Below are 15167 nucleotides of genomic sequence, written 5' to 3' on the forward strand. Positions count from 1 at the left end.
TGATGTTATTTGTGTACTTTTTATTGTTTGCACGATTTGTTCTGTTTTTCACACTTTGGGTCTTGTGTGGGATATTTCTTTGAACAGGTTCTATTGTGTTTCTTTATTTTGTGGCTGCCAGCAAGAAGACGAATCTCAAGGTTGTGTACTGTGTACATACTTTGATAATAAATGGACTTTGAACTTTGAAGGTGTGTGGAATCGCACAGTAGGTGGTTGCAGTTAATTCTTAGAACACATTAAAAAGGAGGGAGCACTTCTAAAAGAGTTTGATTCAGTTTTGTAGAAACAGAAGCTAGTGCTGACACAGAAGTTTTGCAAATTAGGAGAAAATGTGAGTTCTCCATGCCCTTGTGTTGTGCTTTTTTCATCTTTGTGTTATTCATTACTGCAAAACAATTGTAATCTATTGATCTCATGAATGTTTGAAGGGTATCCCAGGACTATTTGTTCATTGACATATCAGCTTATTCACTCTCTTTGATGTATTAAATATGACACATTCTATATCCTTTCGCACCAGAGTTCATCTTTGCCACTCTGGTAGTTGAATCATTGATTCCTAGCTGCCTGGTTGCAAATTTGAGCTTGCATGTTTCATACTGCACCTGGGCTCAAGGGCTGTCAAGCTATATCTTCTGTTATGTAGACTAATAAATGGATCATTTTGAAAATTAAATGTTTCCCACAGCCCTCAGTGCAAAAAAGGTAAATAAATATGGTTGTTCATCCATATCATGATCACTAATAGTAAAGTCTTAAAAACCAGTTGCAAAGCATCAACTAATACCTTGCCATATATAAACTTGGTGTATTAATCTTCACAGTGAGTTTGTTTTACTGCTTCTCTGCTTTGTAACAAACATTTCCAAGTGCTACTAACCACATTGAATACGTACATGTTGCAAGGTAGTTTGATTCAATATAATCTTGTTTGAATCTTGACACGTTTATTGTATGAGCAATATTGAACAGAGAAATGATAATGTTATTACTCTTCCATGAGTAGAGGTGTCGTTACTTTCGTTTTTATCCTGCTCTCTCCTCAAACTGTAAAGGAAAGATTAAATACGAGAGATTCTACAGATGTTGGAAATCCAGAGTCACACATAGAAAATGCTGGAGGAAGTCAGCAGATCAGGCAGCATCTATGGAAAACACTTTGGGCTGAAATGTCGACTCTTTATTCATTTCTGTAAGGAAAGTTTATGATGAAATGAAGAGTCCTTGAAAATGAGTCCATAGGTAGTGGGAATAGTTCAGTGTTGGGGTAAGTGAAGTTGACTGAAGTTATCCCCCCCCAGTTCAAGAACCTAATGGTTGTGTAAAATACTGTTCCTGAATCTGATTGTGTGGCTCCTGTATTTTATTGATGGCACAGGAAAGAGAGCATGGTGGGGGTCCTTGATCATGGCTGCTGCTTTCCTGTGACATTGATCCTTGTAGATGTGCTCAATGGTGGAGAAGGCTTTAACTTGTTGGACTGGTCTAATTCCACTACATTTTGTATTCTTTTCCACTCAAGGTCATTGGTGTTTCCATACCAAGCCGTCAGTATACTTTCCACCACACATCTATAGAAGTTTGTCACAGTTTTGCATCTATGCAAACTTCTACAAAAGTAGAGATTCTGCTGTACTTCTTTGTGATGGCACTTGCGTACTGGACCCATAGATCCTTTGAAATGATAACACCAAGGAATTTAAATTTGCTGACCCTCTCCACCACTGAACCCTGATTAGGACTGGCTTATGGAGCTCCAGTTTCCAGTTTCCTCCTCCTGTAGTCAATACTCAGCTCTTTGGTCTTGCTGACATTGAGTGACTGATTAGACACTTGCGTTAACAAGCAGGTATAGCTAATAATGTGGCCATTGATTGTATTTCAGTTCATACGCAAGAGAACTAGTGTATAATGTCAGCATTTTCACAATATTTATTCACCTTGATTGACATTATGAAAAATAAGACAGTGCATCCTTCTACTTCTTCGACCAAACCTGAAGAGAGGTGAGGAAAGATGACTAACGAAGTATTTGGACTGTTGGTTCTGTATTTAATGATGAAAGTGATAATGAATAAAATCTCCAGCTGAACAAGAATATAATTAAAAACCTTGTATTATTTGAAATTGACTATTGATCATTTTTTGTGATATCTGATAAATAATAAAAAAGAATAATTTGTTGAAATGCTGAAGCAGGCAAAATGCTAAATCTTGATTGTTAATTCCACTTTTTTTCTATTGGAGAAAAGACTATGATCTTATAATTCTTCAGTAAATATTTTTCTGTGTTGATTGTGAAGATGTGCATGCAGCCATGACTTAAGCTTCATCTCAAATCACTAAGGTTGTATTTGTGCCAAGACATTGTTAGCTACGCAGTAACAGGGGCAAGGAAGTGCCTCCCAAAATGGCAGAGAGAGAAAAAATCTTTCAAAGCAAAGGTTCAAAGATGCTGAAATCTGTCTCCTGGGTCATTTCTGATCCCCGATCATCCTAACTTCAAAGTGGGATATGTTTTGGGGGGGGGGTGGTGTTGCTGAATGTGGGTTCATTAATCAGTGCTGACATGAGCCCTGTTTGATATTAGATACAGGGAACAGTTTGATTTGTTCTGTCCTTTTGAAATCATTCCGATGACCTTCAAAACCTTCGTTACTTGGCTTGCCACGAAGAAAAACCTACAGCAAAAATAGCTTGGATTTAATTTAGATGCAGAAAGTGCCTGAAATTGTGGTTTCAGTGATTGAAGGTGCATAAATGAGCAATAATGTACAAGTGAAAGTGCATTATTTATTTTGTTGGCTTTTGATCTATTGCTTGAAGGTGTGAAAGCATTGCAACAGGATTACATGGTCAGGAGAAACCCTTGCCCAGAAGTATTATATCAGGTCCAGTAGATCAAATTTAAACAATTTTTTACGTGCTGTACAAATCTATGACTCTAATTTATACCTAAGTTGCCTGATAATAGTTAATTTGTATAGTTGTGTTTCTTCAGTCTGCTCATTCTCTTTCTTAATAATTGTCTTTCAAGGTGAGTAAATATTGGCTCACTGCCATAGTAGTGAAAATAATTTTTGTTTTATTATGTCCCTGTAAGGCATCCTGGGATAAAACAGAATAAATCTCAACAAATCAGGCAGGATATGTGAAGACAAAAATGGGCTTAATATTTCAGGTCAATAACCTTGTCATTCGAACTGAAAGTTATTGACCTGAAGCTTTAACTCCTGACCTGTGTCTCCAACATTTTTTGTTTAATTTCAGGTTCCCAGCATTTTACTGTTAAGCATTTTGGGAAGCTTTATTGCATTCAAGATGATTCGTAAATTCAATTTACTGTTGTATACGTTTCCTGTGTCCTTTTTACCTGATATTTCCTTTCATCATAACTGACGTGTTTTAAGTTCATGCAAAAAATGTGCAAATTACAGATAATTGAATATTTTGCCAAAAACACAGAAGCTCTTTCTTTAAATCATTGCAGACAGCATTGCAAATCATTCTGAATAATCAAGCTAGTCAGCTTTTGTTCATGCTGTGATGTACATTAATGAGAGCATATCTTTGGCTGAAGTGATCTTAGGATTAGAAGGGTAAAAAAAAAAATCAGTTTAGCTTCCTTTTCTTTTGACTTCCCTCTGTTGTGAAAACTTCTTCTGAAGACTGGATTCTCAGCTAATAAACTAAAGGAAGAACCATAAACCTGCAGGTACCTGACAAGCTTTTATCAGCATGAGTTATCATCTTCAAGCGTAAAAGAGGTATTCGTGCCCCAAGGCAGAACAAATTTATCCGGTGTGTAACCATGCAGGAAAGCTCTGGATATGATTCTGCCATAATAAGTATTGCTAATTTGGTAGCTGATATTGTAATTGGTAATTACAATCTTTTACTAGGGTGATGGATCGGCCTAGTAAACACTGAACAAATTTCCAGGCTTCAAACCGTGTTCCAGATACTTCCTTTACAGTTTATGCAGAGTTGTTCTCATTCCATGAGAGAATGCTAGAAAAAAAGCAACAGAAAGGATCTGACATCGACAGGATATATATCAGTCTTGGTGCTTTGGTGTGCGAGGCAGTAGCATTGTGATTAGTGAAACACGTTACAGTGCCAGCAACCCAGTTTCTATTCCTTCCTCTGTCTGTAAGGAGTTTGTACATTCTTTCAATGATCAAGTGGGTTTCCTCCTGGTGCCTAGGATTCCTCCCACATTCCAAAGACTTACAGTACAGGGTCAGTTACATTGGTTCCAAGCGGCCACACAATAAAGCTGCTCCATATATTATGATAGCAATATGAGTGTGCAAACATGTACATAATAAATAAAATAGCTTCAAATAGAACACCTTGATTAGTACAAGTTCATTGATAAAAGAAAACTATTTGGCCCACCGATCTTAGAGGACTGAGGTTCATATTTTAGGTCAACTGATGGTGGCTTGAGAAACAACAATGAGACTGTAGTCGTTATGCTGTATTGCCCTAATACAGCAGTACTTTGTGGTACACTAGGTCACCAGCTTGCCAACTAATTCTCAGCATGGTTAGTACATTCGATCACTACAAAGATGTCATAAATCACAGACACATTGTGGGCAACCTGTTTGTACCATAAGAATGAAACATTTTTGAAAACATTGTAAATCAATTTCGAAGAGCAAGTGCCCTCTGCATTAGAGTAGTCAGTATTTAACTACTCCCTTAAATTAAGCTGCTTGCAGTGGGAAACTGAGCAATCTAAACAGGTGATCACTGCAGTATTATTTATAGTGTAGTGAACTCTAATAAGATCAAATTGAGGAAAATTAGAACTGCTTCTTGGAACACAGGGGAATGGTTGTGAAAGAAGCTGGATTAGGAGACAGCACATCTGTACGTTTGCTGGTCATTTTGGGTGTAATGATAAAGTTGTAATTTCTATAATTTCATAAAATCAGAAAGTCGCTTTCAACCCACCTCATCCAAGCCGATTGTGATGTCAATTCTATTGCCAGCAAGAGACCAATATTCTACTACACCTTTCCTGTCCAAGCACCTATCTAAATGCCATTGATGACAAAATTGCATTTGTCTATTTAGGAGAAGTCATGGATATTGAGGAGAGGGTGGGCAACCTAGCATGAACCACAAGTGGTGGCTGTCCTTATGGGAATTAATGTCATTAAAAAGAAGCAATCAGAAATGTCTAATGGCACATGAAAGCAGATTGACTGGAAATCGAAATGGATTGACTGGCCTGTTAAATCCTGAGAAGAAGGAGAGCATTCATAAAAGGAATCACAATGATAATGAGGGGATGGCTATGAATATTAATTAAACATATCAACAGAGTACATTAAAGATGTTCAGTGTAATTTTACAAATTTCTTACAATATTATAACAAGAAATGAACTATTAGAGGTAATTACAAATTCCAAAACAGAATACTGAAATTAAAAATGGTGAAGTCACAGAATGGTTGCTAAATGGAAGGGGACCATTCAGCGTTTCCAGAGTGTACTGGTCTCCATTCAGCTGGGTGCCAACCTCCGTAAAACAGGAAGAAGAAGAAGAAGAAAAAAGCCATGTATGTTCTTCTCTTTCAGATCCTCATCCAAAATGAATGTTATAATTAAATTACCTGCTTGCATTCCATATTCTTAACTGCTCTCTTTTTTTAAAATCATCAGCACATTATTGCTTATTGCAACCATCATCTTAACTCAACGTCGCTTAAGTTCTGAACTTCACCTCAAACTAAAGGGTTAATTTACACCTTTTACATCCATAAGTTTATGGGGAAAAAGCAGGTAAGTGGAGATGAGTCTGTGGCCAGATCAGCCATGATCTTATTGAATGGTAGAGCAGGCTCGACGGGCCAGATGGCCAACTTCTGCTCCTATTTCTTATGTTTTTGTGTTCTCTGTATATCCTAACGACAGCCCCAGATTCTAAAAATCAGCTACGCGCATTGGGAAATTTAAAGCAACCAATCAACTTCATTTATTTTCAGTTTTTCATAAATTGTTTTGTTTTTGTATTTTCCTGTAAATGTATCTCAAGTTAGTATATGGTAACATATACATACTTTGATTTTTTTTTTACTTTGACTACTAACCTGCATGACTTGGTAATGTTGAATGTAACCAGAGCACCCAGAGGAATCCACATGGCCACAGGGAAGTGTTCAAACACAGAAAGCACTTGAGGTCAGGATTGAACCTAAATCTTTGGCACTGTGCTTCAGCAGCTCCACTAACCATACTGCTAGCCCTCCTTTCCTCAAAGGATAGTGGAAGCAGAACCCTTGAATATTTTTAAGGCAGTAGTAGGTTGAGAAGCAAGTCACTGAATGATTACCACTGGTAGACAAGAATGTGGAACTGAGATTGCAGTCAGATCAGTCATGGTGTGACAGGTTCGAGAGGCTACACAGCCTAGCCCTGTCCCTATTTAGACTACTTGTAGCCAGATCAAATGGTGCAAGTATCATTGTGGCAACATCCATGAAACAGCAATCAAAAAGATGAAAGTTGACGTTTCGACTCAACCAAAAATGTTGACGTGTTATTTGCCTCCACAGCTGCTGCTTGACCTGCAAGGTTTTTCCAGTGTTCATTTTTTTTCATTCTAGTTTCCAACATTTGTGATTTTTTTTTTACCTCATCTCTGTCTTACATGACTGACCTCTGCAAGAAGAATCGTTTTCTCTATATTGACTCTGTCATGTCCGCTCAGGATCTTGTATATTTCAGTCATGTCATCTGTCCCCCTTTTAAATTCCAGTGATGCCAGCCTTTTCTATCGAATCTTTTCTCATAAAAAAAATCTATTTGAACTACTTCCAATGCAACAACATCTTTTCTTAAAATAAGAAAACTAATGCTATCACTTAATAGCCTAGTTGCAGTCTGACCAATACCTTCATACTGTAACTTCCCACAGTAACAAACAATAATATTTTTAATTGCCCGCTTTACTTGTATACTCAATAAACATTTGTAAAATTGTGCAAAGGCATACCCATTTTTTCTGTATTTCAAAGCTTTGCATTCTGTCACTATTTAGATTTTTTTTACTGTCAAAATAACATTTTTTTGGGCTACAGCAGTTGAAGACATCGGGTTCCACTCTTGTGGCTATTTTATTAGATATACTCCTGCACCTAATAAATTGGCCACAGTGTATGTTTTACAACTTGAAAACAAGGAAGTTAGTAGAAATCAAGTTTGTATCAAATATTGAATTAGTAGATGGGACGTTCCTTTTGTATACTTTTAAATATAAGTTTAAATCTTTTTTTTCTTAAAAACTGGTAAATGTTTAAAATAATTTGTGAGATAGTTCAAAGTTAAGAGTCTGTATCTGGTTGGATTTTGCTTTTAAAGAAGTTGCTGAAGAAGATGATCTTCAATAGCGTGAATGGCAGTTCTCATCCAGACTTCGTTTTCTTAAATTTCATTTGCACCTACCTTTTGGCAGGCAGGGTCATTAACTTAACTGTGAAATAGATACAGTCTGTTTTATGCTATGGGTTACCTATTTTGAAATGCTGAACATTATAAGTGTTGGTGTTTGGTGGGCTTCAGTCAATGCAAAGAATCTTAGTCACTCTCTGCATGAATTTATTAAATTTACACATAGAAAAATCCAGCTTGGATACAATTTCCCTGTGCATATTAGGATTTTAAATCACATAGAAGAAGAAAAGAGTTCGGAATCTAACCCTTGTACTGATGAGCTGGGAAAATATCCATTTAGCAAGAAACAGGGATTATAAGTAATCAACACTTCCTGCAATTGTAGTTTAGTTCACACAGCTACGTAGAACTTGCAAGAGTTACCTGGTGCTGGACTGGGATGGAGTAGGGAAATGGAGCATTAATAAATGATTTTCAGTTTTGCCTGATCATGTTTGGGTCTCTCTGACCTAATACGTTTTTCCAGCAGATTCCTGTAAACACACACAAAAGAGACTTTTCACAAGTCTGATGGTTGAGCTCAGATTCAGGGTGAGAAGTCAGACACCAGCAAACTGCATCTTGATTTCTACTTGTTTCATTCCAAGAAAAGTAATTCATCTGCAGACAACAGAAATGAAATATATAAAGCCTAATTTGAATGAAGATGGTTATAGGTGAAGTTAACATGTTTGCAGGATGCTCTAGATAAGGGAAGGCTGATCTTTCTTATTAAAATGTGGTAGTTTAGTAATATCACATAGGCTCCAAGAGAGTCCATGGCCACCTCTACTGCCATGATGAGGTCACACTCAGGTTGGAGGACCAGTACCTCATTTTCTATCTGGCTAGTCTCTCATGATTTCTCTCATTTCCGGCAATCTCTACCCCCATCACCCACCTCTCTTTTTCCATTCCCCATTCTGGCTCCCCTCTTACCGCTTCTCTTCTCATCCCTGTCTAGTGTCCTCTTTTTCCCATGGTCCACTCTACTCTCCTTCTTCAGACGATTACCTTTTCCACCTTTCACCTTCCAGCGTCTCACTTCACCCCATCTGCTCCACCCAATTGACTTCAGCTATTATCTGCCATTTTGCACTCCATTTCCTTCCCCTCTCCACCTATTTATTCTGGCTTCTCCCTTCCTTTCGAGTCTTGGTGAAATGTCCCAGCCTGAAACATTGCTTATTTATTCCTCTCTTGTGTTTATGAAAATGTGGTTGTTAGTTGGTCTTAAGACACGATTTTTGTGTGAAAAATGTCTTTCTGGAACAAATTCAGTTGCACTGTCCAACATGTTTAGTGAATAAGCATCTTTTACTGAATATATTTCCCACATTAGTTAACATTTGCAGGGTAAGTAAACTGTTCATTTGAAATTGCTGCTTTGACAAGTTAAACTGCTGTTTGAAATTTTTCGGTGTTGCAATAGATATACAATGATACAAGACTTTCTCAGTGAACTTGATTATTTTTAAATGATTGGAAAGCAAACTTCTCTCCACCAGATGATATGTCAGCATTTTCTCAAAAAGAGTACGTTGCAAATATGGTAATGTAATCTGTGTGGCATATATGATGGTTGTTTTATTTAGTTTCTTTAATTCCAGCACTGGCAGACTAGAATTCATTGTTCATTTCTAATTACCCTTGAAATGACTGCACCGCTTTCTTGAACTGAATGAAGACATTCCCACTCAGTTGCTTGGTTGATAGTTCCACGACCCAGACCTATGACAACAGAGAAAGGATTACGCCTTTCCTAGTCAGTATCATATGTAACGTAGTGGAACTGTAGAGACTTTCCATGTGGTTGCTAACTTGTCATTTATTTACTTTATTTATTTATTTATTGATTGATTGATTGATTGAGATACAGCATGGAATAGGCCCTTCCGGCGAGTTGAGCCATGTTGCCCAGCAATCCTGATTTAACCCTAGCCTAATCACGATATAATTTACAATGACCAAATAACCTACCAAATGGTACATCTTTGGACTGTGGGAGGAAGCCAGAGAACCCAGAGGAAACCCATGCAGTCACGGGGAGAGTAGAGAAGCTCCTTATAGGCAGTGGCGGGAATTGAACCTCAGTCTCTGGTACGGTAAAGTGTTGTGCTAACCACCATGCTCCCATGACATTCTAGATGATGGGGCATGTGGGAAGTATGGACCATTACAAAATATATTTTGGAATGGGAATGATTATTATTGTCGAATGTACCGCAATACAGTGAAAAGCTTCACTTGCAATCTGTTCATGCAGGTTAAATATCATTACACAGTGCATTGAGGTAGAACAAGATAAAATATTAACAGAATTCAGAAAAAAAGTTTAACAGCTACAAAGAAAGTGCAGTGCAGGTAAACAATAAGATGCAAGATTATAACAAGAGATATCGTGAGATCAGGTAATCCTATCTTATTTTACTAGGGAATCATTCAATAATCTTATAACAGTGGGATTGCCCAATGGAGAAGGGAAGAAGAGAAAATGTCTGGGGTGGGTGCAGTATTTGATTACGCTGGCTGCTTTATCAAGGCCAGAAGTATAGAAAGAGTCCATGGGGAGGAGGCTGGTTTCCACGTTGTGCTGTGCAGTGACCACAACTCTTTGCAGTTTCTTGCGATAATGTGCAAAGTTCAAAGTAAAATTTATTATCAGAGTATATACATGTGATCACATACAGACCTGAGATTTTTTTCTGCAGGCATACTTGGCAATCTATAGAACAGTAACTGTAAACAGGATCTGTAAACTGTAAACAAAATGTGCAAATACAGATAGTAAATAAATAGCAATAAATAACGAGCATGAAATAACAAGATAAAAGAGTCCTTCAATAAGAGTGTCATCTTTTGTTCAAGAGCCTGATGGTTGAGGAGTAGTAACTGTTCTTGAACCTGGTGGTGCAGATCCTGAGGTACTTGTACCTTCTACCTGATGGCAGCAGCGACAAAAGAACATGGCCTGGGTGGTGAGGATCTCTGATGATGGATGCTGCATTTCTACAGCAACATTTCATGTAGATGTGCTGAATGGTTGGGAGGGTTTTCCCCGTGATGTACTGGGCCGAATCCACTACCTTTTGTTGGATTTTCCACTCAAAGGCGTTGGTGTTCCCATAGCGGGCCGTAATGTAGCCAGTCACCACATTTTCCACCACACATTTATAGAAGTTCGCCAAGGTTTTTGATGACATGCTGAATCTCCGCAGACTCCTGAGGAAGTAGAGGTGCTGCCGTGCTTTCTTCACAATTATATTTATATGATCGGTCCAGGACAGATCCTCTGAGATAGTGACACCCAGGAATTTATAGTTACTTTCCCTCTCCTGAATTCCACTATCACTTCCTTGGTCTTATTAGCATTGTGAGAGAGGTTGTTGTTATTACACCGCTCAGTCAAATTTTTAACCTTGTATGCTGGTTCATCACCACCTTTGATACAGCCCACAACAGTGGTGTTGTCACAAACTTGTATATGGTGTTGGAGATGTGCTTAGCCACACAGTCCTAGATGTACAGTAGAGCAGCGTCTAAGCACACATCCCTGTGGTTGCCATAACAAGCTGTTTTGCATGAGATGCAGTATTTTCTATGGTACATCAGTGACAATTGGTAAGGGTCAACAGGAACATGCCAAATTTATATAGCCTGCTGAAGAAGTAAAGGCATTGGTGAGCTTTCTTGGCTATGGCATTACATGGTTGGATTAAGTCAGGCTATTGTGATGTTCAGTCCTAGGAACTTGAAGCTCTCAACCCTCTCAATCTCAACACTTTTGATGTAGACAGGGGCATATGCACTCCCACCCCCACCACCACCACCGCTCCTTCCTGAAGTCAACGGCCAACTCTTCTGTTTTGATGACATTGAAGGAGAAGATTGTTGTCACGACACCATGTTACTAACCTCTCTATTTCCATACATCCTGTACTTGACTCATTCTTATTTGAGATACGGTGCAGTACAGTGGTGTCATCCACAAACTTATAGATGGGGTTGGTGCAGAATCTGGCTATACAGTAATGAGTGAAGAGGGCTAAGGACACAACCTTGTGGAGCATGTGATGAGAATACACATAAATTAAGATGTTTGCTGGCCTGGGCTAGCACCAGTGGCATCAGCAGTTGGTCTGCCACCTGTCCTCAGGGGAGGGAGAGATAAGGAACACAATGAGCAGCATTTGGAGATGTTAATGAAGGAGCCATCAGTCTGGGTATTGTCAAGATCGGCTTCCCCTTTGAACCCTGAACTGTTTGAAGTGATGGACAGGCGATCTGGAGATGTGTAATGAAGGGACGGGAGAGAGAGCTGTCTAGAGCGGCTCCCCCTTTGAACCCTGAACTGTTTGAAGTGATGGACAGGCGATACCCCAGCAGGGGGATAAAAAGGGACAGGTTCGCTAAGGCAGGACACACACGACACCCCGAGGTAACGAGACCCTGGAAGCGGTGCGCCTCTCACAAGTCGGTGGGAAGCTCTTGGACGGCTGATCTCGGGATCAGCCTTAGACGCACAGGGTGGAAAGGTACGATCAGCGGGAACCCGGTGTGTGTCCGCCCTTGCTTGGGTGCCAGGTTCACTGCAGAGGATCGACTGCATCTGGAGGAGGGGTCACAGTCGGTGACCTCAGGTGACATCATAAAGGACTCGCCCGAAAGCTGCTTGTGAGCAATATCGCAGGTCTGTGTGTGGAAGCCGTTTCTGAATGATCAGTCGTTCTCGTTCTCTCTCTCTCCCTCCCTCCCCCCACATTGTCCATCGCCATGGCAACGATTACTGCGAACTGAACTAAATTGAACTGGACTTTGTGTCACTTTGAAATTGGTCATTTACCCCTAGACAACGATAGAGCTTGATTGATCCTGTTATCTTAATTCTATGCACATGTGTGTTTATCATTGCTGAACTGTTGCATTTATTATCCTTTCGATTACTGTGTTGCTTGTTTCTTTAATAAAACTTTCTTAGATCTAGTAATCCAGACTCCAACTGAGTGATCCATTTCTGCTGGTTTGGCAACCCAGTTACGGGGTACGTAACAAGCACCAGTGTTTAGAATAATCATAATGGAGATTTTGCTACCTATCCTTACTGGTTGTGGCCTGTTCTTCAGGAAGGTGAGGATCCACACCTTTCTGCAATCACAGTACACTGGTGATGTAGGAAAAGGAATCTCTAGTGTGGGATGTAGGGAGCCAATCATGCATGTTCCTTTGTGCTGGGCGTTATGTGTATAATGTCTAATCTGGTTTTCAGATTACTTGAGACAAGTGAGAGACTAGATGGTGCAGTCTGTAAGAGTCTGGTGTTCCGATCTATGGATCAGGATTCAAACTCAGCTGAGACAAGAGAGTAGCTGTCGGTTTAGCCCTTGTAAATTAAAATGGGATTAATCAATCCCATTCCCCACAAGAGTAATCCTAAAATCCAAAGACCATAAATTTGCCATTAATTAGTATTATATTGGGAATGTCAGATTGGTACTTCTGCAGTATTATTTCCAGCTAAATAGTAATTAAGATAGAATATTCACATCAGCAAGCTACAGGATTCTCAGTTTATATACAGCATTGATGATTTAAGGTATGTGCTACTCTTCAGCCCTCATCTCTAAGGAGCAGTCACAATTTCACCATTATTTCCTAAGTGTATTAGTCAGGCTCCTCTTGAGTGAAATGAACAAGTCCTGGTATTGTATGAAAGCAGGTGAGAGTGGACGCAATTGGAAATTAGATTGAACATGACTGGTCTTGTTCCAAATAAGACTAAACAGCTGTTAGTCCAAACTTCTATCTGAAATCATGTTGGATTGGAATCTATAGATAAATTGATAGATTTCAAACCTACCATGCTGCATGTTTTATTCAATTGTTCTAGATTTATTACTACTTATTTCACATAAATGATTTTCCAAGCAAATGAAGTACTTCATAATTTCATTCAGAAATTATTTTATTTATATTTAGTGGTCTACAGTCTCTTATTTTTGCCTCTTATTTTACAGCTGGACATATGGTCCAAGTCAAATTATCAAGTCTTTCAGAAGGTGAGTATCCTATTATTCTTCTTAAGATATTCAGTTCAATGTTGCCCATATTTATATGAATGCCAGCTTCAAGCAGACTTTTGAAATGAGACGAGTGGCCAATTGTTCCACTGAGATGGAGTGAGAGAGATTTAATTCAAGTAATTTTTGCCATCTTGCTTTCAATTGAAAAGAGAATAACATTTTAATCATCTGCTTAGTGAACAAAAAAAAAGATTGTAATTCCTCTAATCCTGTGATTGAGCCCATTTTATCAATAGATAATGAATTTCCAATGTATTTTTGGTTAAATGGCCTAAATCTGCTGAGCTGAAGCAACTGAGTACAGTACTTAATGTATGGTGTCATGGTTGCTAGTTAAGAATAACTTTCGAATATAATTGTAAAATTATCTGATGTTTACATGCAATTATTAATGGTCTTAGTAAGTAGAATGCTGTTTGTTCTTGGCCATACTGTATTAAATCATTACTTTCTCAAGAGAAACACAAACACATGTATCCATCACTGAAATGAGGTACATAAATGACAAAGGAGAAATGATTTAGTTTTACAAAACCTCTCAAACATGGAAACACACAAGCCATTATTTTGTGGTCAACTTAACTGAATGTCACTCAGTGCACATTATACTTTCACTTGGCCAGATACCTATTGGAGACAGTTGTTGTGGTTAGAAGTGCATTTAATTGTGGCTCAGTACTAAGTAAACACAACAGGCAATTATTTAAGTTTGGAAAGTAATGGGACATCTTTAGATGGTTTCTTCAAGACTCCTGCTCTAATTCACCAGACAAGGACCTTATGAAATAAATAACAAAATGTCAGTGCTGAATGGTTTAGCAGTAATTATGCCATTAAAATCTGATGCACCAAAATGGACTAGCCTTAATCATTAAAATTATCAGCAAAAGTATCTCATTTTCATGAATAGAATAAAACTAGGTCTGGCTTACCACTGATTGAGTAAAGGCTGTCGTGGGTTGTGTGTTGGCCTCAGCTGATGTTTTTTGAGACCCTGTGCCTTTGCCCAGCCCCAAAATATATTGACACCCTCTGACATGATATGATATTCAAGGACTTGCATATTTTAAGTCAGACAATGACCATTGCTTTAACCCTGACAGATAAAAATTAGGAGTTTCTTTTGAAAGGCTGTAACAAAAAAATCCAAGAGCACTAAATTGGTGACGTACTGTACCCTGTCAAAGTGTGTGCATCTAATTCAAGTATGTTATAATATAATTCACTTATCTTGAATTTTAAAAGAGTATCATAATAATTGCCGTGACTAATTAAAAAGATTTATTTTGAGAAAATGTGTTAGAAATTGTTATTTCCCCAGGTCAGTGAGTTAGTGACTGGGGAGTTCAATTTTAAGCAGGTTAAAAGAACAAAGGAATAAAAACTTATGACTGTTTCTTTCTACTGAATGGAAGCATAATCTACATTGGCCTTTCAGAAAATGAACACATCGTTTACATTTTTTAAGAAGGGAATGGAACCAAATGGTAACTGTTACAGAGAACTAAAACTAACACATTTTTGTGGTGAAAAAAATCTGATTCTGCTAGTAAGTAGATAACAAGTTGTAACAAAGGCTTAACCATGTAGCAAAAAATGTGTTTGTTGTAAAGTGTACAAATTTTAGTAAACCCT

General features: G+C 38.3%; 1 protein-coding gene across 1 annotated transcript in view; it reads left to right on the forward strand.

Annotated features, from left to right (window-relative positions):
- Positions 1 to 15167, forward strand: part of med27 (mediator complex subunit 27) — a 281574-nt gene that overhangs the window by 251775 nt on the left and 14632 nt on the right. The window contains exon 6 of the mRNA XM_063073488.1: positions 13467 to 13508. Within this exon, the coding sequence (XP_062929558.1) occupies positions 13467 to 13508 (42 nt within the window). The remainder of the gene's footprint in view (positions 1 to 13466; positions 13509 to 15167) is intronic.

The sequence above is a fragment of the Mobula hypostoma genome, chromosome 21, assembly GCF_963921235.1.
Source record: "Mobula hypostoma chromosome 21, sMobHyp1.1, whole genome shotgun sequence".
In the NCBI taxonomy this organism is placed as follows: Eukaryota; Metazoa; Chordata; class Chondrichthyes; order Myliobatiformes; family Myliobatidae; genus Mobula; species Mobula hypostoma.